The sequence below is a fragment of the Balearica regulorum genome, chromosome 7 (assembly GCF_011004875.1).
Source record: "Balearica regulorum gibbericeps isolate bBalReg1 chromosome 7, bBalReg1.pri, whole genome shotgun sequence".
NCBI lineage: Eukaryota > Metazoa > Chordata > Aves > Gruiformes > Gruidae > Balearica > Balearica regulorum.
The window spans coordinates 37,101,254-37,128,393 of NC_046190.1; the positions used below are offsets into that span (position 1 = coordinate 37,101,254).

General features: G+C 45.4%; 1 protein-coding gene across 2 annotated transcripts in view; it reads right to left on the minus strand.

Annotated features, from left to right (window-relative positions):
* SGPL1 (sphingosine-1-phosphate lyase 1) overlaps positions 1-26,667 on the minus strand; it is a 31,795-nt gene extending 5,128 nt beyond the window's left edge. Inside the window, exons 1-10 of one of the 2 annotated variants that reach the window (XM_075758947.1) lie at positions 26,561-26,667; positions 17,731-17,896; positions 15,784-15,851; positions 13,707-13,854; positions 12,038-12,117; positions 10,396-10,524; positions 3,298-3,386; positions 2,021-2,126; positions 1,441-1,539; positions 251-400 (exon numbers count right to left, since the gene is read on the minus strand). In XM_075758947.1, the coding sequence (XP_075615062.1) occupies positions 251-400; positions 1,441-1,539; positions 2,021-2,126; positions 3,298-3,386; positions 10,396-10,524; positions 12,038-12,117; positions 13,707-13,854; positions 15,784-15,851; positions 17,731-17,896; positions 26,561-26,563 (1,038 nt within the window). In that variant the 5' untranslated portion in view covers positions 26,564-26,667. Of the gene's footprint in view, positions 1-250; positions 401-1,440; positions 1,540-2,020; positions 2,127-3,297; positions 3,387-10,395; positions 10,525-12,037; positions 12,118-13,706; positions 13,855-15,783; positions 15,852-17,730; positions 17,897-26,539 lie in introns of both variants that reach the window. The other variant, XM_075758946.1, reaches the window with a different exon arrangement.
* Between the last annotated feature and the right edge of the window lie 473 nt (positions 26,668-27,140).

Here is a 27,140-nt window from a genome sequence, read left to right on the forward strand (position 1 = left end):
CACAGAAAGCATTAAAAAGCAGCTGGGGGGGCACAGGAACACATTCAAGCACTCGCTGCACACAGTCACCGAGATCCCGCTTGACCGTACTTCAGCACATTGCACAAAGCACCTGACTAGGAGAGCCCTTACCCCGGTGCTGAGCACACCTCCGCATCGCGGAGCAGAAATGTCTAAAGGCAGGGACGGCATCGGGAATTGCTCCCCATAAATGAAAGCACTGGAAGACCTTTTCCCCCCCATTTCTTACCTTGTGGGTATCAGCAGAAATGCTGGTCACACCTTTTACACGAAAGTCAAACAGGCGTTTTAGAGGGAAACCTGCCTTGTCCATGAAAGCAATGAGAAAACCACCCAGGCAAGCATCCACATGGAAGGGGATTTTGTACTTCACCGCAAGCTGTGTGCGAACAAGAGATTCTGGTAAGGCGCAATCAGTCAAGAAAACAATGTTGTCAGGGCACCCAAACTCCAGTCACCAAAAGCTACTCCACATTTCACAACCAAATGTCTCCTGGCCCCTTTTGGAGCACCATGCCACACTCAAGATGTTGACAGAAGATCTGGAAGGGCTGGCTACTTTTGGAATGCTTTCCCCTACCTTCTATATATTCAAAGACTGCCAGCAAGAGGAAAAACGGCACAGCATTGGCAAATACAGCAAAGAGATGTGACGACGTGGTCTGAAAGGAGCATCCGCAATAAAGCGTGAGGGCGTGATCCAAATGAAAAGTTCAGAGGCCTTGGTTGGTTACACACAAAATAAATAATTGGAGCACAGAGAAAAAAAATCAAGAGGCGTGTTTGAAAAATAAGATCCCGGCCCTGAGTCCTACGCCCTCCACACATTCCTCCAACTTCTGCACCCAGCTCGCTCAACCAGTAGGCCCTAAATCAAAGCCTTTTTACCAGGTGGACTATTTTGCTGTTATTTCCTCTCAAATATCAAAGAACGCCCTTCTGGTTGGTCTCGCAGTGGGTGCAGCAGAGCTGAAAAAGTCACATACACAATATATACCTCCAGTTACGGCAGCAGTTTATGGCACAGACTTGAGAGTTCAGAGACAAAGCATGCACAAAAGATTCGCCACTTTGCCTTGCTGCGACACGCTGCGTGCGCCAGCTCAAGCCCAAAACCCAGCCCCACACACACAGCCTTGTGACAATGCCCAGAGGTACTTCTGGTATCTAAAGCCCACCTCCCCGCAGCCGTTAGAGAGTGCCAGAAAACAGTCCCATGTTCCTCCTCCCTTCCAAATCGTGTCCTATGTACCCTGCTGTTGGTTAACACCTGATTTGAGGACAGTAACACCCTCCCAATCAGTCTGCTTCTCCCACCAGATTCACTGGTTGAGATCCTGGAACCCCTCTACTCTTCTTGTACAGAAGGACATGCTGGTTTTATTGCTACAGCACCCAGAAATCCCAGGGGCACCCTACCTCTGCCACCTCTTCGATCGGGTCCATAATTCCATGTGGGAACTGGGGAGCAGAACAGACCAGCATGGCTGTGTTCTTCGAGATAGCTCTCCTCATTGCCTGAAGATTTAAAGAGAGAAGATGCTCACATTCCATCTACCAAGTGCCACCCTGCCAAAAAAGATAAAAAGTGAAAACATGCAGTGTCTGGTCTTAAAAACCAAAACACAAAAGCCTATAGAAAGCAAAGCACTGAGCTACAAGCATCAGCAGATGTCACCGAGTCATTTAACTCATCCACTTGGAAATACTAGAACACTTTTGTTCGTCCTCGTCTGAAAATCTGGGGCTGTTTCTGACATACATAAATTACTTGATTCTAAATGAATCACATAGGACAAAGAGACGGTTTACATCCAATTATTTCAAAAAAACCTTATCTGCAGCGACAGGTACTTACTCCTGCCATTTTTCCTTATTTTCAGGACGCATTCATCCCTCTCTACCTGCTGACTTGCTACCTGCATAGGTAGATTTCTTGCTATTTGCTGTACAATGCCAATTTCCCACAGAAAGAGTGCCGTGCTGCCTAAAGCAATACCTGAACATCCACTTCCATAGCCTTAGTCAATGGTATGTGAATCAACTTCAGTCCAAAGTAGTGTGCTGCCTTGTCAAACGCTGCGTGAGCGCTCACCGGGACCAACCTAGAAGAGGAACAGATTGCATATGTCAACCCAGGCAGCACCCTGAGCCTTACTGTGAACAGGAGGGGGGAAAGAGAAAAAAAATTCAACTTGTAGATATTTCTGCATGACAAACAGGTCAAACAGGCCAATTACATGTTTCAACTAGCTAACAATCACATAGATCAAAAAAAAGCTGGGGAAAATACTCTCTGAGACAGATGAAAGGTCATGTGCTGTTCTGAACTAAAACGATGGACACTCGATCTTGAGCAACCCAGAGAAAACCCATTAAGCCATTCTATTCCCCACTGCATGGTCTTCTGTGAACAAGGAACCAGAGTTTCCAAGTTAATTTCTTATCATATCAGACAATATTGTATCGTCTCCAACCAGCTACCCTCCCTGAGAGGGGCAGATGACAATACAGAAGGGAAGGAGCACCATAAATACACCAAATGAACATAATATTTGCTGTCTCCCATCTCTAATGGCAGTGACTGAATAGCCTTAATTAATCTTGTTTTCTGAGGCATCGTATCTTTATCGGTGCCTTTAATAGCATGCAAAAATGTTAGAGAGGGAAGAGAAAAACCGCAGGAATTCAGAAGATGAACACCACACTGTTTCATCTCTCTCTGTTCCCCCCCCCCCCCATAAGCAATTAACCACAGAAACATTTTTGACGCACTGTCTAGAAAAAAGCAGCACATTAGAGAGCACAAATCCTCTATTAACAGGGTACTGATTAGCACAATTCCTCATCTCAGCTCCAACCAGCCCCAACTTTAGTCCCAGAATTTTCAGGCTAAACCCTCTTTGATCTGAGTAAATCAAACCCCTTTAACACTTCAAAGGGCCTGGCAATCTCTGCTCGAGAGGGGCCCAAAGCTGAAATGAGCAGGCTCTGCCTAGAGCAGCACACAGGTATTGCCAAAATACATCTGCACGGCAGAGCTACCACAGCTCCCCAGCAACATTCATGCCTTCCGGGCTGCTTAAAGGTTGCTATGCTTTTGCACCACTTCTTTTGACCCAGTTTTCTCTCCTTCAGACACAGATGGACAAGGAGGAAGAGGTAATGAGCTATGAAATGAAGGAATATTGGGGTCTAGCAGCCACCTTCACTCAGAGGAATAGTAAGTCCCACAAGTTCCCAAAGTACAAGCCAAGTCATGGAGATATTGCTCACATTTCTGGCTGTTTGATGCCTCTCTCGTAAGCCAGGTCCCGGTACGCCTTGCAGGCCATCAGAATGCTCTCAGTCCCCCCAGATGTCATCTGTTGTGAAGAAAAGAAGCAAACAAGAAAAACAACCACGTATATGGATGTTGCGGAAGAGAAAAGCAAAAAAAGGGATGCTGCCACAGCATCTCCGCCCAGAGATGTTTCAGAGGCAAGAGATGCACAGGACCAGCGCTCAGGTTTTCAAGGGCAGCAGAAGCCACTGAACAGCTCAAGGTAGTTTTCTAACATTCAGCTTAAATAAATATTGACTCCTCTATTTAAAGGGGGAAGGGGGGAAAGGAAAACAAAACAAAAAAAATCCAACTCAAAAGCTTGACAAGAGGGGACCATACTGCACAGTCACTAGCTGCCAAGCATGACCGCACCTCATGGAACTACTAGTACATACTTAGCTCTTGATTACCCGGGGATTGTTTGTCTGGATTATAGATTAATTATGCCACGTATACGGAAACAACAAAGTTGATTCTGTAGTAAGTTAACTGAAGTCCAGCAGGGTTTATTAGGTCTGGAGCAGTGCCACGCTGAGGAGCCAGCTCAGGGTTGGCACTGCTCCTGAGCTACAAAACCTTCCCAGAACCTGCAGCACCGCAAAGCGCAGAGCCCTCTCCCACCTCCTCTCTGCAGAGGCCAGCCGAGGTCCGGGTCAACACCAAGACAGAGCTTCTAAGTCCTCAGAGACCCAAGAAATTTTACACCAGGAGGAATTTTTGCATTACGCTCCCCTGTAAGTCCCTTGGTATCCACACAACCCACTACCTGTGCTGTTCCAGCCCTCTTCACCCTGACCACAGGAGAACAAGGGAGTTTGCACCAGGAGGTGGAAGAGAGGAAGGTACATGCACAAGCTGTTTGATCAAGTTTACTACTGCATACCAGAACTCAAGAGTTGTTGCCAATAAATAACTGAAACTCTTTACAGGAGGAAATTCCTCCCTGTCCGCCAGCCTTTATGAGATCTGACATGCAGGGGACACAAAAGTGTGTGGGCCCAAACCTTTCAAAGTAAAATTTTAACCCAGTAAAACATGAGGTTGCTTTTTCAAGCAGCCTGCAGGACTGACTGACTGCTATGCTGGGTGAGCCATAACTCGAGGATGGCTGGTACCCGAGACAGATGTGCAGGTGAAAGAGAGGAATCAAAAGCCATTTATAGCGCTTATGGACAACTGATTTTGATCCCTAGATCTGCTGGACCAACTGCAACTTCCCCTTTTAACCTCTTCCCCCCAAAAAAATAAACATAAAAAGGATGCAATCACATTTGCATGCCTTATGACATCTGCTAGTCCGGGTTTTCCTTTGGTTTTTTCCCAGCTGACATAGCTGCAAACCCCCAAAATGCAAAGAAGAAGTGTGACTGCATGACAATGACTAACCATTAGGTACAGAGATAAGGAACAAAGTTCACAGGCACATAAAACAGCCTGCCACATTTGTTCCTGACATGATCCAAGCTAGCAGCAGCTGCCACCACAGGCAGCATGGAACTGACTGCCACACCACAGACAATTTCTGCTTTTGTGGTAGTTTAAAAGCAACAGCTGTTACAGATGAACCCTAACAGAGCCATGCACTGGATTAAGAAATCATTGCATTTCTTGTGAAGTAAATCAATGGTAGCAGGAACACAACGTCCTAAGCATTTTATGGGCTGTGTCATTCACTTCTCAACCCTTCTTATGAAAAGATCTGTGAGGTTGTCAGCTAGTGCCTTTGGGGAAAAAAAAAAAAAAGAAAAAAACTGGTATAACATGGATTGCCTTCCTACTGCCAGGTGGGAGAAAAGGAATGGGATTATTGCCTCCTTGTAACAGGGCTTGCTACATTGCTTACAATACTGCAATGATTGTGAAAACTTTGATATACATGTTTCAGGGATCTTGGGATTCCCATTATTGAATACCAGACACTTTCTGCCTGCTCCTTGTTGAGCAAGCAGTCCCTACCTCTATTCTCATCCAGATAATCTGCTCTTCAACGAGCAGCCTCCATACAGCCTTATCGCCATTTCGATCTTTCTACCAAAGCGCCAACATCTTGCCCTTTTATATGACAAACCTCTCTTCAAAGTCTGGCTGATCACCTGCATGGAAATGCTGAGCCACACGCAGTTTTTGGGAGGTCAGAGTCAATGCTTCTCAGCAGTTGGTGAGACGCAGCTTAAGGAATAGCATCCAGGACAGATCCTCCTCCCAGGCACCAAGACTAGCATGCAGATGACCACATGGAAAGCTTGTTCATGCAGCTGAAAATCCACCCAAAAAGATGATTTTTCAGACAGATCAGCTTCCTAAATTGGCCCACAGTCGGCACGTCAGTACCAACACGAGCATACACCACAGAGATGTGCCAGAGCAGCCCCATCTGGTGCAGCTACAACTGCAAAAACCCTTTTGGTCTACGCGGTTTATACCTGCAGAGGGAGTCTGCTCTGTTACGGGAGGCTTTGTCAGCTTTAATTATCAACAGCAAACTCGTTCTGCTATAGCCAGGGCTTGAATCACTGTCACAGGATACAACTTCCCCAGCGCCCGCGGCACGCCGGCAGCTGGCCAACACGTCGTGATTCAGCACCCGCCGATGGTTTGCACAAATATCTTTTTTTTTTTTTCCCCCCTCTAAATGAAAGTCCACAGGCTCAAGCAATGCCATGGGGAAAAGGGGCTGGAAACAGGCAGTGTTTTAAGCAGCTCTCCAACCCGGTGCTATCTTCAAAAGCCAGGCAAAGTGTGTGGAGAAAGACAAGCAAACAGACTCTTTTGTTCTTGATTTATTTATTATTTTCCAAATGGGAGGGGAGAGGAGAAGGCACAGGGCAAAAAATATCCCTCCTGCTTTCTAAACTCAGTATATCCCTTCTGTTGCTCCCTCCCTCCAAATCCCAGCGCTCCAGAACCTCCACACTAAAACAGCAATAAGAGGTACGGTCCCTATTCTAGGATTTCTTTGGCCATGCCACTTGCATGTCACTGTCAAACTGTCAGATGTAAAAGAACCACTTTGGTTCCTGGTCTCTAAAGTTTTGCTTGCATTTTCACCTTAGGAAACAGGTCCATTCAGACCCCGGAGACAAAGCTGACCAAAAGTTTCACCGAGCCGAACTACCCCATGAATAACAAAGTGAACTACTATTTATTTCTAAGGTAGCATTAGAGTAAAAATATATCACAATCCACTGCATGGCCATAACGCAGTGGCAGACTCACATAAAACCCCTGTAAACCTGCAGACTGTAAATCCCACTAGTTGTCTCTCTCAAGGTGACCTACTCATCACTACAGATAAAACCTGATAGATTTGCAGAGTTTAAACTCCCCCAAGACACATCATTCATGTTGCACTGTTAAAAGTCCCACTGCAAGCCTGCAGCCAGCTCTACAACAAAGTTTGGAAGCCCCAGAATTTGGGGAGAAAAGACAAACCAGCTTCTACGGAAGGCTTAGGTTTGCATCTGCTGATTTTGCCTCTCTATCCTGTCCTCAGCTGCAGAGTAAGTGCAAAGAAGAATTCATAGAGAGACTGACATCAAATACACGCACACACACTCCCCACGCAATTTTCCCCCTGCGCTTCAAAGCTGCCCTTTCTTTTTAAAGTTCAAAAAACTACTAAAAAAAAAAAATAATCATCACTGAAGCTCATATGAAAGTGGTGATTTCTCCCCAAATTAGAGGGGAAATCCACAGTGCCAGCACTGCAAAACTGTTCCTTGTGACCAGGAACATATGGACACATCAGACAAGAACAAACTCCTCCCAACTTCTCCTTTATGTGTTAAGCTTAATTAGTCCTTCCAAATCATTGCAAGAATGTGATTAGAATCTCCTGGGAGCCCAAAAAAAAAAATATCACCAATTCCCATCTCTTTGCTCTTGCGGAACAGGATTAAAAGTAAGAACAAAAAGGAGTAATTAGCAAGAAATAGGAAGCATCCATCCGCTGCTGAAAATGATTACTTTTAAAAACTGCCTAAAAACCCAGAACACCTCTCGGTGCGATTTAAGGCAAAAGGCATGTCTGCACACCCCTCCACCACAAGGGCACTGTTAGTGGTTTTAGGTCCACGTTCAAACTAAAGGAGAATTACAGCCCCTGTGTCTCAAATAAAGGCAACTCCTGTAAATAACACAAGCTGCTCATCTGATTTAACATTCAGAAATCTAAAAAAAGACACGTTTCATTTTAGCCTTTATTAAACACACCAAAAACATTCAAAGAGGAAGCAGGAGACTGCTCTCCAGATATCCTGCTTAGGAAGATGTCCACCCGGCACAGGGCAGGACTCCACAGGGATCCCCAGGCTGCTGAAAGCCCTGGGAACAGCACAAACATGTCACTGTGCTGCTTTTCCCAGACTGAGCAGAGTATTAGCCCCAAAAAGTGCTGTTCTGCAACATGTGGCGGAAATCAGAGCACAAAGGAAATGAAACTGCCTCACCAAGAAGCACAGACAGAAACTTTTGGGGGTTTCTTTCCACACAGCATAGCCACAGACACACTCTTCAGAAACATCAACAAGCTCCATCTGCCTTCAGGGACCATCACCAGGCACCAACAAAATTGGACATGCAGTCCCAGTTGCTTACATCAGGTTAGTAAATCCAGTGGACAGGGACCTGACACTAAGACACACTGCTGCTTAGAAACGGCAGTGATAAAGTTCGGGGGGGGGGGGGGAAGCATTTATTTTAGTTGTCAACACTGCAAAAGTTAAATCGAGTAAACCAGAAGCTTTCTCAGTAGAAAAAGCCAGCAGCATCTCCTGAACAAATCCAATTTAAAGACAAACATAACTCCCAGTGTTGCACCCTCCCTGGTTTAGCCATCTCTGTTTTACAGCCTCACTGGTTACCAAAGCATAACTGTGGCACTCTGAGCAACCAGCTACAGTAGGGCCTTCCAGAGACAGGAAGTGTCGCGTCAGTTCAAAAAAAACTGTTTTTTTTAAATGGCTTTTAACTATCCAAGCCTCCAGAAATAATCCTGAAACACTAGTTCAGTTTTGGGGAGGAGAAAATAAGAGAAGTCTTTGAGCTCAACTACTGAAAGAGCACATGCCTTCCATATATCCACCCACATCTCTCCATCAATGATTAGCAACTCTGGACGCTCTTCACAGTCAGGAAGAGCAATGTGGGAGGAAGACAAAAAGTCCACTGGAGAGACTCGTTTGGACAAGATAATTACAGGGATGCAATTAATCTTCTGTTTCCGGCCAATCAACTTTTCAACCCTCCTTCTCTAGCTGCAAATTTGACTGTTCAACCAGCTAGACCGTAACTCCACGGCAAGTTGCACACTTCCCTGTTTGCTTCGCTCCTGCTTGAATCTCAGCTGCGGCTTTGTAGCACAGTGCTCAGAAGGGAGGGGAAGAAGAAAGGAGCAGCGGGGTTCCCCAGAGAGCATCTGCGGAGGTCTCACGTTGGCCGTGATCACCGTCTGACTGTTCTGGAGCAGATTTTAACCCGATCTGAACCTCTCAAGCAATTCTACTTTTAAATTTGAGTGAAAGAGCATCCAGGGCCAAGGTTGACACTTCTACAACCCAGGCTTTACGTAACAAAAACTGAACATGCATCGCAGGCTTCAGCAAGCAAAGTTCTCCAAGCACATGGTGTCACAGAGCTATCCGACTGCTGTATCAATTGACATCTCAACTGTTGATAAAGATGAGTTTCAACAGCTTTAAACCCAGCCTCTTCCCCACTCCAGGGATCATCTCAGTAGTGTTCCCAGCACTGCAAACCAGGAAGGAGATGAGGTGAAATGCTTTTTTTATAAGCAAAGAGGCACGTTCCTTCTCTAAACTTGAAGGTGGCATGAGGAATACAGTCCCGAGAAGACTAGTCAGGTCACAGGGTGCAATCTCCTGCTATCAAAGGCAAGCACATCTTATGCTCCCAGACACTGACACAGTCAATTTCATCTTCAATCCAGTTGGAGTTTGGTCCCAACTACATCTACTATAAGGCTACTCCAGTATTTACCTCCTTAACACAACCAAGCCTCCAAATGTCAAATTAAGCCCATTCAAGGCCAGTTCACCTCACAAGCTCTTGTGTCAACACTGCCTTCCCATATCGACCTTCAGCCCTTGCTGGCCTTCTCCCTCTCTAGCATATTTAGCAGCCAGCAATCACCTCACCAGTCTCGGAAACATCTCACCTGGATTCTTCTCACAAATGTAACTACTTCTTTGCAAGCTATTAAGCAATCTGTTTGTATCCCAGCTGCCCCTGACCACCATGCCAGAGAATAAGACCTCGCCGTCCCACATACCGTGTAAACAGGGAGAGAACTTGGCCTAAGGAATTCAAAATACCAAAAAAGTAAGAGAGAGGAGGGTAAGAAGCCACGGCTTTTTTTTATTACAATAACTCACCATGCAACTTCATACCCTTTGCTCTTCAACCAACTCTGAAAGCGTAAGTTTAAGAACACACATCTGGGGCTCTTGCTAGGAACTCTATCGACACTTGAAATTTGGTTTCCACCATAGTACACTGGAAGGCCATGGAAGCCTGGAAGGATACCTTCAAGCAGGCATGGCACGCATTGTCATCTGTCCAGCTGGGATCACCAACATGTCAAGCTGCCTGCTGGTGATCAGTCAGCCAGCCTTGTCCTCAACCTTAGCACTCTGGCAGGCTCACAGATTTCCAGTTCAGAGATTAAAACTGAGGGGAGCTACTCAAAGTGACACTGCTCTGTTCGCCATCCCCCACTGACAACCGGCCAGGCCACATAACACTGGTTCTCTTTTCCAACTGCCACCAAGCCTGGATCATTTAAGAGTGGAAAAAAAGCTGAAGCAAATGGTCTCATCTAGAGAACTCCTTCCCTGAGTTAAATTGTCTCTCATAAAGCTTCACTAAGAAAAGCAGTTAGCAACTGTCTTCCATACAGCTACGTTGGCATGGCATATACCGCAATGAGCTTGACTTCAGCCTCGGCTGGATAGCAGAAGGTGTATTTGCACGTAAATCAAAGTCAGAAACATCCAAAATGTTCACGGGATGCTTGAAGACAGGCCACTTACAGCACCGCAAGAGTTGGGGCCGCCATTGAAGAGCGTGCAGGCAATCCTCACTACTTCTGCTTCCATCTTCCTCAAACCAGGGAATATATCCGGATGGAGAGGATTACTCCAGGCAAACTCTTCATACACCTTCAGAAAACAAAGACGGAAAGTTAGCCTTGCAGATGAAGCACTGGATTATCAGAGCAGATTTGAGAACCCACCATACACGCCGTATAAGCAAATTAGCTGCATTTGGCCGTAACAATACTACAGATCTCCTCGGACTTAACTCCTGCTGCAAGTAAATTCCACAAGCTGGGAAGCTACAGATGAGGAGTTAAAAAAAAAAAATTTGTCCTTCTAGGGCATTCTGGCCTCTGGAGTGATTCTATAACATAGCAATATTTCTTGTTGTAAAGACAAGTTTAATCATTTAGCTATTTAAAAAAAAAACACCACACCACAATGTGCACCCTATGATTGCTTTACGCAAAGTAGGGCCAAAAAAAACTTACTTCGCAGAACTAGTTTTCAAGTTTAATAGTAAAGGGGAATTGTGAAGCAGCTAGAAAAGCACAAATGCCCACCCACACTACAACAAAAGTGGCCGTGGAAACCATGCTCGTTCTGCAGCCGCGGACTCACAGGATAAGGCTGGAACAGGCCAGTTCCAACCTCCTGCAGTCAAGATCAAAAAGCAACTGCAGGGACATTAAAACAAATACAGAAGAATAAACCAGCGAATAATCAGCACAAACAGAGGAAATGTTTCCACAACACTCAATCCAAGCTGAGGCCCCTCTAGAAAGGCTGCTCTGAGCTTTACGTTTCCCCAGAAGCGGCAAAGAAAATGTTAACGTGCAGAAGAAAACAGCAATAGCAACCACCAAACAGAGCTCATTACAGCTGTTATGAAAGCTGCTCCCAGGAGCAAGAGGGCAAGACTTCCCTTTCTAGGAAAAAAAAAAAAAAAAAAACCTCTTGAAGTAGATATATTTGAAAACAGACCTTTGGGCTGTTTAGGTTATTTTCCAACCTCCTCAAAGGGAAAAGTTCCAGAGTAGGTAAACAGACCTAACAAAGACACCACTGAAGCATGCCAATGCTCCATTGTTGTAAGACTTGGACTGCCAAAAAACATTTTACAAACTTCTCTTTTGCTTAAACCGAGAGGAATTTGCTCCATGAAGCTGTGCCAGTCTGAAGTCCCAGAGCCTCCCAGTAACAGGACAGCCAAGGCTGCTTTCACTCCAGCCTGCAGCAAAGGCACATCTGCTGGGGGGCCTGCTGAAGCCGATGTATGCAATTTTATGCCTCCTACCATTCCCTGCATTAGAAGGTCAGTACCAGCTTCCAGTTCACTTGTGAGCAGCTTCTTCCTTTCTTACTCAAAACACCACCTCATCTAATTGGATCCTAGTTATCTCTTTTCACAGGGACAGTCACTTGGCCAGCTTTACACTGCCCAAACGCTTTTCTAATAATTCCCCTTCCACCTACATTTACCCTAGGCTCTGTCTTCATAGTTGGGCGGTCTTCATTTCAGATCTTCCCTATTTATTTTGAAAGATGCTGGAACAGTGTTGAGGGGTTTCTGGTCACCCTGAAGATGCTAAGGATATCTGCAAAGATGCAAAAAGTTAGACTGCTTGCACTTTACCTTCACTAGCAGATGGGTGAGTTTCTCTTCACCACTGTACACGGTCCCAGAGACTTTCCCATCCTGCCAACGTACGTCTCCTGGAAGAGAAGGAAGAGCACAGTGCTTGCAAACACAGCCATTCTCAGAGAGCAACATGCACGTGCACAGAGAAATCCTCCCACCGGTTCTGCAGATAAGGATTCAGCTTTTGAGATTTCACTGGTGAGGAACAAGTATGATTTTTGTGCCACAGAGACAGCTATGTGCAACTGGCATCGCGCATCCCATGAACTTAGCAAACTACAAGTAAATGATGACTAAAGAGTCAGCACATAAACATCTAGCTGCAGCAAGCAGTTATATTAATATATGTAATCCCCTTAATCCCCACTCAGTCTCCCCGAACTGCTGTCCAACCAACTAAACTCTTACAGTGGCTAAAGTTAAAGCCACTTTCAAAGAGCACCCATCACCACTGTAAGCTGAGAAGAGATGGAAAGGCCAAGTTTGTATTGCTAAAACCTACAGTGCCGGGTGCCTCAATTAAATCTCACCTAAAACGATACGCCGCTGCAGCTTTAATGACAGCAGGTTTCAACCCACTGCCCGACGTGACGGTACTTAACCCATTAACTTTCCACCTCCAAACACCCCAGCAGCACAATTCCGCTTGTTTTGGTTATTTGCTCCCTTCATAGAACTCAACGGCATCAGCTTCACAAGCGTATATAAGGTGAACAAAGTCCCAATCCAAGCCTCGCTCCCAAACAGCTTTCAAAGGGGAGCGCACAAATGTGGGAAGGAGGGGGCCACAGGAAAAGAAAAAAGGAAAGAAGAACCCGGTGAAGGAAGGAAATAATAATTTGAGGGAAAACACAGACAGAAGCTACATAAGCAACACATAAAAGTAGAAAAAGGAGGAAGTTGTTACAGGATCCTTGATTGCAAAACTGTTTGTTTCTGAATTTGGAGTAGGTGCACTGTTCTAGCAGAAAACTCAAGGCATTTCTCAGATTTGGGATAGGAGCAGGGCAGCCGCATCCTCTCCTCAGGACAGGAATTCACCCAAATTTGCTCATTACGAGCAATTGGCACATGAATCAGGGTGGAGATACTTACATGAGTGAAGCAACTCTAAGTTTCAGACACTGCTTATGTGGACTCAAGCCAGAATAACATCATGACTTTACCTTCCTTAAGTGGCATTTTCAAGGTGCAAAACATTATGACTTTGATTAAGAGAGACAGTCTTGGAAATTCCCTAAAAATCCTGCTTGGAAGTTGGGTTTTCTTATTACGGGTAGTCCCTGGGGCTTCACAGAACACACATTTCTGGTAAAAGTCAAACATCAAGGCAACTGCTCAGAAATGTTATCAAAAATGCATTCAAATAATTTCCTCTATATTTTTCTTCTCCTCAGCTCTTCCATCATCAATCTAGAACTCCTGGGGAATTAATGGATTTTCACGGTAAACACCCAAATACAGTATTAGAAGTCATGAATACTGATCTTAGTCACTTCCAGAAGGAAAACAGACAAAAATTTGCAAGCAAAGAACATCAGGGAAGAAATATTTAAGATGAAACCATGAGCAAGAGCCATCAGATCTCATTTAAGAGAGTACGTCTAATGTTAGGTGTATGAAACAGACCCACCTCTGCGGCAGTACAGACTCACGTTCATACCTTTTGAGCTGTACTCTTTCATCTTCTCTAGTACTTCAGGCTGGCTCATGCCTTGTTCCGGCAACGCTTTGATATAATCCTTTTCATCTTTCAGGAAGGATAAACTGGAAGTGACATCATTCAAGGCTTCATCAATCTTCTTTTGAATCTAAAAAGAAAGAAAAACCCTATCAACAATGGCACTGGCCATATTATACATAATTGTTGAGTGCGCGCAAGATTGAACTCACTACCTACATCCATACCATTGAGCAGAAGGAACTGTTGCAGCTCTACGACCAAAAAGCATAGCGGAGTTGGCAGCCACGCGGTTCAACTCTTCCTTCCTACCAACCTCCCCCTCCAAAAACAAGCTGCCTGGAATGGTGAACCGGCACGCACTAGTCTCTAAACCACACCAGGGATTGCCGATGGGAATGCCAGCTGGCACAGCCCAGAACCGTGCCAAGTAACCACTACGGAGGGCACCTGGGCCACTGCTTGGCTGCGTTTCATTTAACAGCACGGACACCACCACCGCAATGTACAGAGTACGTCCTTTACTGGGTAACGGTGAGCAGCGGTAGCTTTGAGCCCCTTCCTTAATGCCTGATAAAACAAAGCGCGAGGCAAAAATACTTTTATCCATCGAACCTTTTTAAGTCACAGTTTTAATTTGTAGAAGTCTTCAGATGCAAGTTATTTCAAAACTTGTCTCCTCTGCCATCATACACGCAGTTTAGGAATTCATGAAAGTAGAGAGAAACAATAAAGAAATCTCCATTACAGGCACAGTTAGGAGATTTCTTTCCTCCCACCCACACCTTACATCCAGGAGGCCCAGACTTCTTCTCACAACACATTCCAAAAGCAGAGACTCTTCTTCCAGGCAACACAGGTGTTGGGCTATCATCGGGTTTAAAGACTTTTGGACATTGGAATGCCTCAAAGTCAAGGCCTCCTGTAAGCAACTGATAAGTTATCAGATATCAGCCCAGCAAAGAGCAGAAACAGTACACAGATAGGACACACCAGGAGTCCCCTGGCACAGGAGAGCTAAACACCGCTAGCCCCAAGATGATAAGCCTGGACAAAACAAGGATTGTATACAAGGGGCCTGGAAGGTGACCTTTTCTAACAGGCAGACAACAAACATAAGCAGCAGAGAACAAGCCACTAATTCATCTCACCAAAGGCTACTCAAGTCAGAAGGTGAAAGTTGGGGCACTTAATGTGACATAAAGGGGAGATGCTAGTCCCTTCCAGAAGGCTGGGGGAGAAACTTGAGAACCCCTTCCATGCCCATGGCAAAAGGAAAAAAGTTTCTCTTTGCTACTTTTGTTTGATAAAATTGCCTATAACAGACCTGACCCCCGGATCAATGTGTAAATCTGCCAACGTGTCAAGCAGAATGGCAATCACCAAGTGTGATACCATCATTTACTAGGTAAAATAAACCAAGCCGTGTATTTCTCAATCATTGAGTTGTTAACATGCTGACATTTGCAGTTTCAAGTTTTTATGCAAAAAAAACCCCCCACCTCCCAAACACTAAAGCTTCTCTCATTTTAATGATTACACAAACTTCTGATATCTTCGTGCTATAATGTTAACTATTACCAACAGGTATCTGAGCTCTAAACTAATCATGACCCGTTATCTGATGAAAAAAAATATCTTTCCATGTTGCACAATAAACGCCTGGCTATCTCACGCTTGCTCAAGAATAAGACATTGTTTCAGAAGAACAAATCAAGTTCAATCCTGTCCCCTTCTTCCATAAATAATTTTATTTGCTTAAAATCTAACAACGAGGAAACGTTACTGGAAAATTCTGTAACTGCACTTACTGATTCTTGGTTATAAATAAAAAAAAGGTGGCACCCCCATTTTATGAGAATGATACTATGACAAAAAGACTAGGTAGAAAATATAACTTTCATTAAACCAGGTGGCATCACAAGACCTATATCCTTGGAGCATTATGATCCCAGTAACATGACAGCAGATGCAGAGAACTGTAAGGTCTCAGGGAGCACTACACAGGCTGAAACAAGGACCGGGGATAATATTGAAGAAAAGCTCTTCAAATACTTACTATAGCCCCCACAAATGGCATTTTCCTCAGTAGTTTAAAGAACTGTTTTTTAGTTCGGGATGTTAAACCTGAAAGACAAAAGTCAGAAATTAACCTAATACGACTCAGGAAACAAAAAAACACAGACTCAGAGCACAATACTTCTGATACAGGCTCGTATTTCTGACCCAGGCTAAACTAACACAGTGACCAAGGGGACGTGGTGAGGCAGATAAGCGTATCCAAGAGCAAGGTTCAGACGTGGACCATCCTACAGAAACATCTGGCTTGCAGAACAGCAGCCATCTGTGGGAATCAATAATTTGACTCGTTTTCTTACTTACAAGGGAATCTGCACCCACATGTGGAATTTTACAGGCAAGAGAGGGACTTCAGGATGTGCTAAGGGGTAAGATCTCCAGCAAAAAGGGAAAATACTTTTTGAAATTATTTTCAGCATCTTCAAACCAGAATAGTACTGTAACATGAAAACACTCAGCAACATGAAACAGGCTCCCAGACTAAAGGAGGAAATAGTGGTTCAACTGTAACACAACAAGGATTTGCCTGCTGTCTGGCCATCCGATATAGGAAATGTGTGATGCAACAGGAGACAACTCAGGGGAAGGGGATAGACAGAGGGAAGAGCAGAAATTCCACCACAGTCCAAACACTGAAATGACAGAAGCCACCAATGACAAACTCTGGAAAAGCTCCCAGGGTAGCTCTAAAGGCAGCAATGAAAGCAGAATGACACAGATGCTTTAGAGCCACCAAAAATGCCTTTTGAGTCCTACAGGCATTTCAATTGAGCACCAGCAGTTACAGGACACTTACACCAAGAAATAACTAAACAAACTTTAAAAATCAACCATTTTAGGACTTTATAGCTTTATTTACATTTCGCCTCAACTCATATGTCACTTCGTATGTAGTTTGAAAAGCTACAGAGAGACAGCAATTGCAGTCTCACACATTCTGTAGCAAATACCCGTTAAATCTCTGACAGTAACATTTCTATTGCACATTTCAGTGTACACTGTTTCATTAATAACTTCCCCAGTGACAGAAGACTACAAACTCCTGAAAAATTCAGACAATCTAATGTGATCTTAAAAATACTGTGCAACAGTACAAATACTAGCCAAGAAGCTAACATAACTCTGCTGAGCAAAAGCTTCATACCATTTTGTTCCTTCCACAGACGTTCCCACTATTCAGCTAACTGCCGTCTTTAAAAAGAAAAAAGGCTGGCTGAGGAACAGAGAGTCATGGAAGTAAACATCATGTTAAAATCTCCACTATTTTTAACCAACTGCTGCCAGAGTGTAACCCTAAGGCCCGTGGGAACTGCAAAGCACCATGTTCTCCTCTGAGGGCAAGGCAGTTATCTCTGACCATCACACAGCCAGAGAAAACTGCAGGTTCATCAAAGGGGGGGGGGGGGGGGGGGTAAAAAAAAAAAAATCCACACAACAATACCACATGCAATTATATCTTGAACATCCTGAGGATGAAACACGCCTCCAACACCAAATCAAAACCATGTCTCCTCCCCCAGCGGGAAGAGAAACAATCAAGAGCAAGAGTTATCCAGACTCTTCACCAGTGACTAAGTTCACAAGAACCCAGCTCTCAGATAAATTTCCCCCGACTTTGAGCAAGAAGAGAGTGCTGCGACAAGAAAATGGTTTAGCCAAAAGCAAAAGGGAGGAAGGGAAGGAGATACAGGCGCATTCCAGGCTGGCCTACCGCACCCTCTGAAGGAATGGAGGTGTTTCATTGACCAGACAAGGCCTTGACCTTGATTTGGAAGAGGGTTTTGTTAATACTAATTGACAGCAGAATGCCTATTTGAGCAAGTGTTTAGCCTTGTTTCATCCTCTTTCCCTCCACAAGTTAGGAACCCCTTAGATCCGGCCCCTCTTCTTCCCAAACATAAGAAAATCCCCCGTTTCAAATACTTACTCTCGGACTGGAAGAGGAAGCCGTGCAGCCATACGCTGAGAAGCGTGGAAGAAAACGTCAACCCAACCAACTGCCAGGGTTCAAGTCCATCGCACTGGGCATTCACAAAGCTCGTTACTTTCTCCCAATACATCTGGAGGATTTCCTTGTAGGAAATAACGGCATCCTGCGCAAAAGAAAACCAGAACGATACTGAGAGAAGTTCAACCACACACAAATGGGGCATCAAAAAGTCTGTTAGTCTATTGTCTATTAAAAAGCTGCTTTTCAGGATGCAGACCTCATGCTTTCCTCAATTCCTGTAAACAGAACAGGTAGGAGACAGTTGTTACTCATTTCTAGTCAAGAGCTACCCATAATAATACACATCCTGAGAGATTTCAAATATTCAGAGAGAAGGGCCAAGGGCAGATGAGTAAGATGTGCAAGCTTCACAGTCCCAAGACCGATCATCAGATCTACCAGGGCCCAAGAAAAGCAATTGTGTTAATCTCAATATTTTTTCCAAGGAATTGTCAGGTGGCGAGTGAAGACTGAACTACTGCAATACACCCATCAGAGGAGCCACCATTCATCAGGTACCACCAAAACAGGTCTATTAAGTACCCAGGGCTGGATTTTTAAACATGTAAGTACTCAGCAACACCTTAAGTTTAAGATCTAATTAGTACTTTCAATACAAAGGGAGGATGGAAGAGACAAACACTGCTGCTGCCAAAAAAAAAATCCATACCAGAAAAAAAACTGTGATGCAATAACAATTACAATGTCAAACTAGCAATTACTGTCGGGACAGAGCCCAAGTACGTAATCAGTATCTTCAAAGCACACTGTCTTCAAGAGTCTTCAGAAGAACAGGGTGAGGGAAAATGGATGTAGACCAGGGGAAAAGGTCATTTTCCCCCAAAACAGGGGTCTTTGGTACAATTCTCTGGAAAAAAGGTTTCTAGAGATAAGAAGAATCCAGGTAACCACACCTTGTTTGGAGCTATGACCAAAAGTAAGTATATGGAGGGGTTGTTGCATGCTACAGGCAAAAGCTTGTGCATTTTACTTTGTTTAAAGCTTCTTCAGTCACACACACCCCCCAGCACTCTTTCCAACCCTTCTCCCCTTTTAATCTACCATCAAGCCTCATCTTCCCCAGTTTTGCTGGGGCGGGGGGGATCTTCAGCACTACAAAGCTTCGCCCTCCAAACCACACACAAAGTACGTGGGGCCTTTCAAAAGGTTTAGTAATAAACCTTGGAAGGAATACATCCTCAATAGCTATGCTGTCATACTCTTGGTGGGTTTACAGCAGCTTGCAAAGACAGATATAAACAAACTACTAAATTAAAAGCTACTAAAACTTCCCTTTCTCAGCACCCTTTGCAGATCTGACTTCTGGGTCAAGCCAATTAAATGCTGCTTCTGTTGGTTTGGTTTTTTTTAGGTCACCTTTAGGGGTAATGAGTCATTCCAATACAACTGGAGACGCTACAAACAGCCTAAAAAAAAAAGCCAAGTTCTTCCAAATAATCAATGGAGGAAGGCAGGATTCCTTACAAAAAACAACACTAATGAATATTCACTACTCTGGAAAAGCACTAAAATGCATATATTGTGAGAAACTTAAAAAATATTTAAGCAACCCAAACATAAAGCTAAAAAATTCCAGCAAAACGGCAGCATTACCCCATCACAGAGGACTAATATCAACCTGTCCCAGCACAGGCTGAAGGGACACAGACTGAACCGGGCAAAACCAGGTCTCCCCGTAAGGAGCAGCACTCAGCTATGCGAAGTCAAATTAGCACCCATCCGCCTGGCAAAGGGCAATTTAAAAATACACCAGCTACTTCAGCCTGGAAAACAAGACAGCCACATAAATGGCTGCAATTAGGCAATGTCCTAACTAATGCCCAGTCCTCCAATCCAGTCACCACAAAGCTGATTTAACCCTAGAATTTAAGAGAAGAGCTACGTTTTTCAACTAACCAGAAGTGGTACTTAAATTTCATTGAGGCTGCAAAATCTTTTCTGAAAATTCCCTGGAAAGGCGTGTTTAACCAACAACGGTAGCTTTGGTTCACTGTCTAGGAGCTAATGCCGGGATATCATCCAGTTTTGGAACTGCACTTAAAAGGATGGAAACGGAGCCACTAATGTGCTGGTGTCTCGATAGCTGTTCTCAACTGATGGCAAGAAAACGCTGCAGCATCAAATATAAAGTGAGTTGTGCTTGTTTTTTTTCCTGAAGATGGAGGATACTGCTATAAGCCCAGAATGGAACATGACCTTCTAGAGAGCAGTCTCGCTTAAGTCAATGGCCAAGTTAAAACAAATTAATCTGGCAAGAGATTGATTTCAATTCTTGGAAAAAGCTCTGGACAGAAGACCCTAGCCAAGTGCACATTTTGGTGTCAAATCACAGAGTCCCCTCTGCAACCACCGCGTTCTGCAGCACATCGGCTCTCCACTGGGATGCGAGGACAAAATAAGTCAGTTTTTCCTAGACGCAATGAATACCAGTGGCAAATCTCGCATCCTATCACAGGGATAACCAAACCCAGTGGGAAAGGCTCTCCTGTCCTCTCTTTTCCGAGACCCCATCAAACCATTGCTCTGGTCTACAAATCCAGGCTGCTGGACTCTGAACTTCAGATGATCCCGAGCAAAGTGCAGACAGGACGTCTGGTAACCCCACCAAAGGTATTTTCTCAGCCAGATTACCAGCAAAAAAGGCTCAGGTGCATAACAAACGTCACGGATGGACGAATGAGCAACATCCACCTTTCTGCCCTTCACTTACAGCACGTACAAACCAACACTTACCCTAAGTTTACACCAAGCTAGAAGCCTGCACATCAGCACTGATATACAGTAACTCAATGATGTGTCCAAGTTTTGAACAAGGGAAGGTTTTCATGATAATCCTAAACCACTGAAGAATTTCTTTCCCTTTCTTGCTTTAGACAAAATAATCTGGGATGACTCCACAAAGAATAGTTTGACAGGGTAAAGTTTTCTCTGTGTTTCTCATTTTTTCCTTCTTCAGTCATATCCTACTTAAGAGTTTGAAGGATGAGATTGTTCAAGCTAGGAGGGTACTAAAGACAGGGATTAAAAAGCAGTGAAAATTGGCACGGAAGACCAGTTAGCAATGAAATACATTTTCTCAGCTCCCTGGCTAATAAACACTCAGTGTTTTTAAAGCACCTCTCTACCCCTAAGTATCCAGCAAGATATGAGACCTCTCCTTTCCAAATTACTGACTTAATCCCGGAGAAACCAGAGGGCATTTCGAAGGTCGCACTCCAACACACTCTGGTTTTATTACGCCCAACAACATGTGATTGCAGCCTCACTGCTGCGGTCCTACACCACTTCCTCATTTTACAGGGAGGAGGCAGGGGTAATAAATTGCCTGTTCAGCCAAGCCATTTCAATCCCTTCCCCTGCAGCCCTGAAGGAGCTGCACACAGAGGAAAAAAAACAGAGAGTTTGGGGTTTTTTTTTTTTTTCTAATCAACCTCAGCCAAAAGAGATGCTCACCACGTGCAGTAAGAAAGGATGCGCTCCCAGCTTCGTGGGATTATAGCATCCATTCACCCCTGCTATTACCGCTCCCCTAGCTGGGCTAAAGACAACGAGCTGGCCTGAATTTAAACCTATCTACAGAATTTCATGTAAGACAATAACCTGCTTATTTGTGAAGGCATAAAAAAAAAAAATAAAGGTTTCCCTTTCCTTTATAGAAGAGTAGATAAGCTGGTTTTATTTCCTTAAGAGAACCTTCCTCCCACAAAAGCTTCACAAGACACAGGATTACTTTAGAAGCAGTTTAAAAGCCTGACTGATGAGCACACTGAAAAGCATGGGGGAAAAATCTCCACTGGAGATTTGGTTTTAATTCTCAGAGCATTAAGACAGACCCAAGTATCAGATAAAATACTAATTGCTATCATTAGGACTTGCACTGTTCATTTGTACCGATATTAATGCACTCAGCAACCCAAGCAGTTTACATATTGAATTTTTAGCTCCACAGATTAGAAATACATCCTTAGTACTTTATTTCTAAAAGCCATTAGCTAGCTGAGCTGGTTCCAGGGATAGCACTTATGCCACTACAAAAGAGGACAAATTAACTGCAGTAATGCTCTTCTGTCCCAGATGATAGAAAGGGGCGGGGGGGGGGGGGGAAATGCCAAAGCTAACAAGAGCACATTTTGCAGTTTTGCCAGAACAGCATTTCCTCAGCTGCAAGTTTTAGGACTCAAATAAGCCCTAAAAAAAAAAAAAAAAAAAAAGAGAGAGAGAAACAGAAAGGCAATAAACTGGAGGACCTCACACTTTTGTTACAAGTGCCTCCTGTTTCTGACACTGTAAAGTGGAAGCACCGTTAAAGTTTACCTGTGGGAAGAATAGGAAAAAAGAAGGTTTTATCAGCAGAATCTTCCTTCCCGCGGGGAGAGTATTTAAAGTGGGCCACAGAATAAAAGCAGCTTTTAAAGGCAAGTTTATTTTAAGCAATAGCATGAGTCTTAGGTTTGCTGTGTGAGTAGGAACTGCTAAGATCAAACCACATTCTCAGCTTCACCTGAATCCACACCTTTTCCCAAACCAGGGACCCTCTGACCACCTGCCCGTGCCCGAACCTCAACATTTGCCATTTGTCTTTCCTCAACAGAGCCGATGAACAAGGCAGCGCGTCACACGGCGTGTCACACAACTCGGCACGTAGTAAATCAAGGCAGAGGGAGATTGCTCATAGCGACTGCACGAGCTAGGTCAACTCTGATTAGGGTAACGCGTGGATTACAGGTATTGCCGCTGTAATTAAAGCCTGTGCTCCTATGCAACAAGTTTTTCCCAGGAGAAGGCTTCCTGACTGAAAACAAAACAGCACAAAACCAGCAACGACACAGCAGCTTCGTTTATTTATTCTGTTCCTAAGAAGGAAGACTTCAATTAGCCATGCCTTAGTAACACCTCGTTGCCCGTACAGGCTCCGGCCGCAAAAAGCCCATCTGAGCAGCGTAACTACGCAGTGTAACTGGCCTATCCACAGGTTAGTACTGGACTTGAAGCCTTCAGCCAGCCAGTTTCCTACCTGGAGAGCCAGGGAGCAGGATTGAGCAATCCCGCCTCAGCCTCGGAGGGTGCTAGTTGCTGCATGTGCCTGTAGTGTTTTGATTCGTGCGCCGGTAATGAATCTGCTCGTCCGTCCATCCCTCCCTGCCACCCCCAGCGTGACAAGTATCTTTACATAAGCACCAGGTAAAGAATATTTGTTAGTCAGCTCCTAATTATAGCTCGAGGTTTGGACCGGCTGCTGCCCCCACCACCACCAAAGGATGTGGGCACACCGAGCGATACCAGACACAGGATCTCTCAGAAATCAGGAATCACAAACCTTTAGAGGTACAGGCTGAACTACGTAAAAGAAAAACACATTCGGGTCATGCTCATCTTACCACAGCTCCCTGGTACCACCAAAAACTCCTGCGTTGCATTTATTTCCACCACTGTCATACTGAAAGCTTCCCCCCCCCCCCAGAGGGATGGCAATTTGGGGGGGGTTTTGCCATATACAGTGTATGCAAAATGAATGTATGTGTACTATCCCACCAGCCCCAAGAGTTCAAAGGGAGTGGCTAGACAATGGCTAATTACAGCTTCAGCACAAAAACAAACCAGGCAGTAACTCAGAGTAAGATCAGCAGCATCCCAGCTACCACTGCAAAAGAATGTAAAACTATCAAAACAAGATGAAAAAAGGCTGATTCAAGGCTCAAAAAAATGTGTAGTTTTATGAGAACTCAAAGGACTTTTCGAAATTAGGTACAACTTCAAATTTCACGTAACCCAAAACACGCACAAGATGTTGTTACCTATTGCTCACTACAACAAACCGATTTACAAAAGAAAAGTCCCTGCACACATCCAGGCACGCTCCTCAAATCTCATAAGAGACAGGAATCACTCAACAGATGCCCCATGTGAAGCCATCACAGATCTCCTTATGGGTCACCAGCTCCAAGAAGGTGCAGTTTCTGCAAGGAAACGTCCTCTCCCAGCATCCGCAATAACCAGGATAAAAGGAGCGCTCAGTTCCCCGTGTGCCGGGACTCATCTGGACACTTTTGTTCGCTCCTCCACTCGGCATCCTCTCGGATGCGGATCACGCAGTCCCTTCTGCACGCCTTCTGGAGAACAAAATGGGTATTTACTTGAAACATTTTGCGAGTAGCTCGGTGCCATGCAGAGGTACACACAGCATTAAAAGACAAAGTCTTGGTGGGAGCCATCTGAAAGCAAACGATAAAGGCTGCACCAAGACCTGGCACAGCTCCCTAGCAGGGTTATGCAAGCCTCCGACAAAATCCCTAATATCAGCACAAACTGAACACTGCTATTATACATGAAGGGCCCTGTTCTTGGGCAATTTTGACCACAGTGCAGGATCCTCAAAGACTATCTTATCGACACCAATGCGCAAAACCCTTTGGCCCCTGTGATAGCTAGCCACACGTCCTTCCTGATACGTGCCATGGATGGGTCCCAATGAGCTAAGATGGGCTAAGGAAACAGAAACATTCAGAACACAAGGGCTCCCAAGTGACTTTTACCTGCAAATTTCTAGGAAATACATATCTTTCCTGAAAAAGAATAAAGAAAATCATATTGCAGTCACTGCAAAGAGACCAACACACCTGCTACTACACTAGCAATCGACAGAATCCAAATCTCAGTTACACATAGCGCTCTAAGGACAACACTAAAACATACTTCAAAGTCCCCATCGCTACGCTAACCAGTAAAGGGCCATAGCCATTTAGCCAGCAGACAAAAGGATTTCAGTACTAAATACTCCGGAAAGAAGGCTTGCTAATACTTGAAAGGGAGTATCTTCGACTACCTGGGACACAGGGAACGAGCGCAACAGTTCTAGATCAAAAATGCATTGCTGTTTCTAAAACCCAAAGCATGCGAACAGATCAAGCCTTCTGAAACAACGCTCACTGCACGCCAGGGTCCACAACGGGAGACAGCTGGCGCAAGAGGAGATCAGACCGAAACTACACCTTTTAATTGCCAGATCCCTGCGTTTGGATGAGAGGCAAGAGACAAGCAGCACCTCAAAATCGTTACTCATGGAAACAGGCTCTACCAAATCCCTTTTACCAAGACAGTCGCAGCAAGGTTTTGATGGCTGCCGCACCAGTCAAACCACACGCGCGCAATAAACGCCGTGATTAGGTTTATCTTAACGCCACCAAACAGTGGAAGCACACGCTGGAGAAATCAAAGGCAAGGAACAAGGCGTCATCTCAGCAGATCCTCCCCTGCTCAGGTTAGTAATTCGTCTATGACTTGTCGGGGTAGCACACGCGAAAAGCAAGATTTTTCTTTGTCTAGGTAAGAAAATTTCCAGTGTCTCGCAATCCCTTTTGCTAAGGTCATGGAAAGGCTCGCAGACTCAAACCACAATTCAAGAAAAACGCTATGTATCAGTGTTTCTCCAGAGAAAGCTTCAGCCCCTGAGGATACAGCCAACCTCGGTAGCTTTCCAGAAGCCAGGAACCCTGTACTAAAGCTGTCGTCTAGTCTAACGAATAAAACAACAAACCTGCACAGGTCTTCCTAGATGCAGTAAGTAGCCATTTTCTCTGCAAAGCCTTGGCACAGAGAGACTAAGGTGAGCACAGCCTGACCACACAACACACTTCCAGCAACCCCAGGCCAGTCTAGGCCACACTGTGCACAAGGTGCGCAGTATTTACTCTGTTCCAAAAGAGCTAACTCTTGGCAACCGAAACACAAGCCGTGCAAACTCTCAACGCTGTCCCAGGCTACAGATGCTGATGGACATCAAGGCATGCCATAGGCTCTGTCTTTGTCCCCTCTGCGGAGGTGGTGACACACCGGCTGGGCACAGCTCCACACCAGAGTGGGAAGAGGAAGCGGCACTTAGGTGTTTGGGCACCGACAGCCATGTCCCCCGTGAGCGAGTGGGAAAAGGCAGTCAGCCAGACACGATGCTCTTTCATCAATCGTGGTAGCAGCCATGATTTCAGGCACCTTCCTGGGGCGGCGGGGGGGAAGACAGCACCCTTTCCAGATTTGAGGATTCAGAAAACGCATGCCATACCAGCACCGGTACTAGCTATATCTCAAGCAATCCCAGATGCAACTGAAGAGTTTGTTTCTCTACTACTTCTAGCAAAAAAAAAAAAAAAAAATAATAATAATAAATAAGTAAACAGGCTCTCTATTAGCCAGATAACTTTCAGCAGAAGCCCAAGCACCTTCACCAAAACCCAAAGCAAGCCGAAAATACAATTTCTACCCCCACCCCGCTGAAATAAACCCAGGAAAAAAAAAAAAAAAAAAAGCAGAAAAATACTACTTCGAACCCTCCCTGCCCTGAAACTAGACATCTGTGGGAGGCAATGAAAGCACTGCACGTCTGACAGGCCTGCGAGAGTGACACCCCCCCCATCCCCGTCTGTTTAGGGGCACGGCACGGGCCTCACCCGGCCGCCGGCGGGGGTCCGGGGCGGCGGGGGTCCGGGGCGGGGGGGCTCCGGCGGGAGGGGGCCATCGGCCCCCTCCCGCCGGAGCCCCCCCGCCCCGGACCCCCGCCGGCGGCCTCGCTCGGCCAGGCAGCCCCTGAGAGACGACCGAGAGCCCCCGGCCCACACCCGCCGCCCACCGGACAAGGCCCCGGCCTCGCTACCTCAGGGCCGGGACAGCACAGGCCGCATCGGGACACCTTTATCTCTCACCCCTCAGTGCATCGACTGAATCAGGGACCCACCACCCCACATTCCCCGCTCACCATCGCTACTGCCGCCGCCGCCTCTTCTTCTTCGGCTTCGCAGGGTCCCGGCTCGGCCCCGCTCCGGTACCGAGATTACCCGGCGCCTCCCCCCCCCCCCCCGCCCCGTTCTCCGCTCCCTCACTACGGCGCCCCCTGCTGGGCGCGCCGCGAAATCGTGGCGGGCAGCGCGCGCTCCCGCCGAAAGGGAGGAGCGGCGCGAAACGGGAAGCAGAGAGCAGGAGGCAGGGCAGGATGGGGACACCTCGGGTTAATGCCTCTCCCTCCATTTAAAGGGTGCAAAATGGGGTTTGCAGCACGGGAAAACGCAGTCTTTTGGTTAAAAACCTGAAAAAAACCAAAAAAAAAAACCCCACCCAAAAAAAAGGTCTCTATCCCTAGCCTGTCTTGACCCCCCAGGTGCAAAGACACCACAGTGACCAAATACTTGATTAACACAAGATCAGCTGAAGCTGATAAGAAGTTTTATTCTGAGGTCATTCCAGCATCCAGCTGCTCTTAACCCGTATCACCGGTTTTACACTACATGTTTTTAGATGCACAGCATTCCCGCATCTTTCGGAAGAAAGTTTTTGTTCTG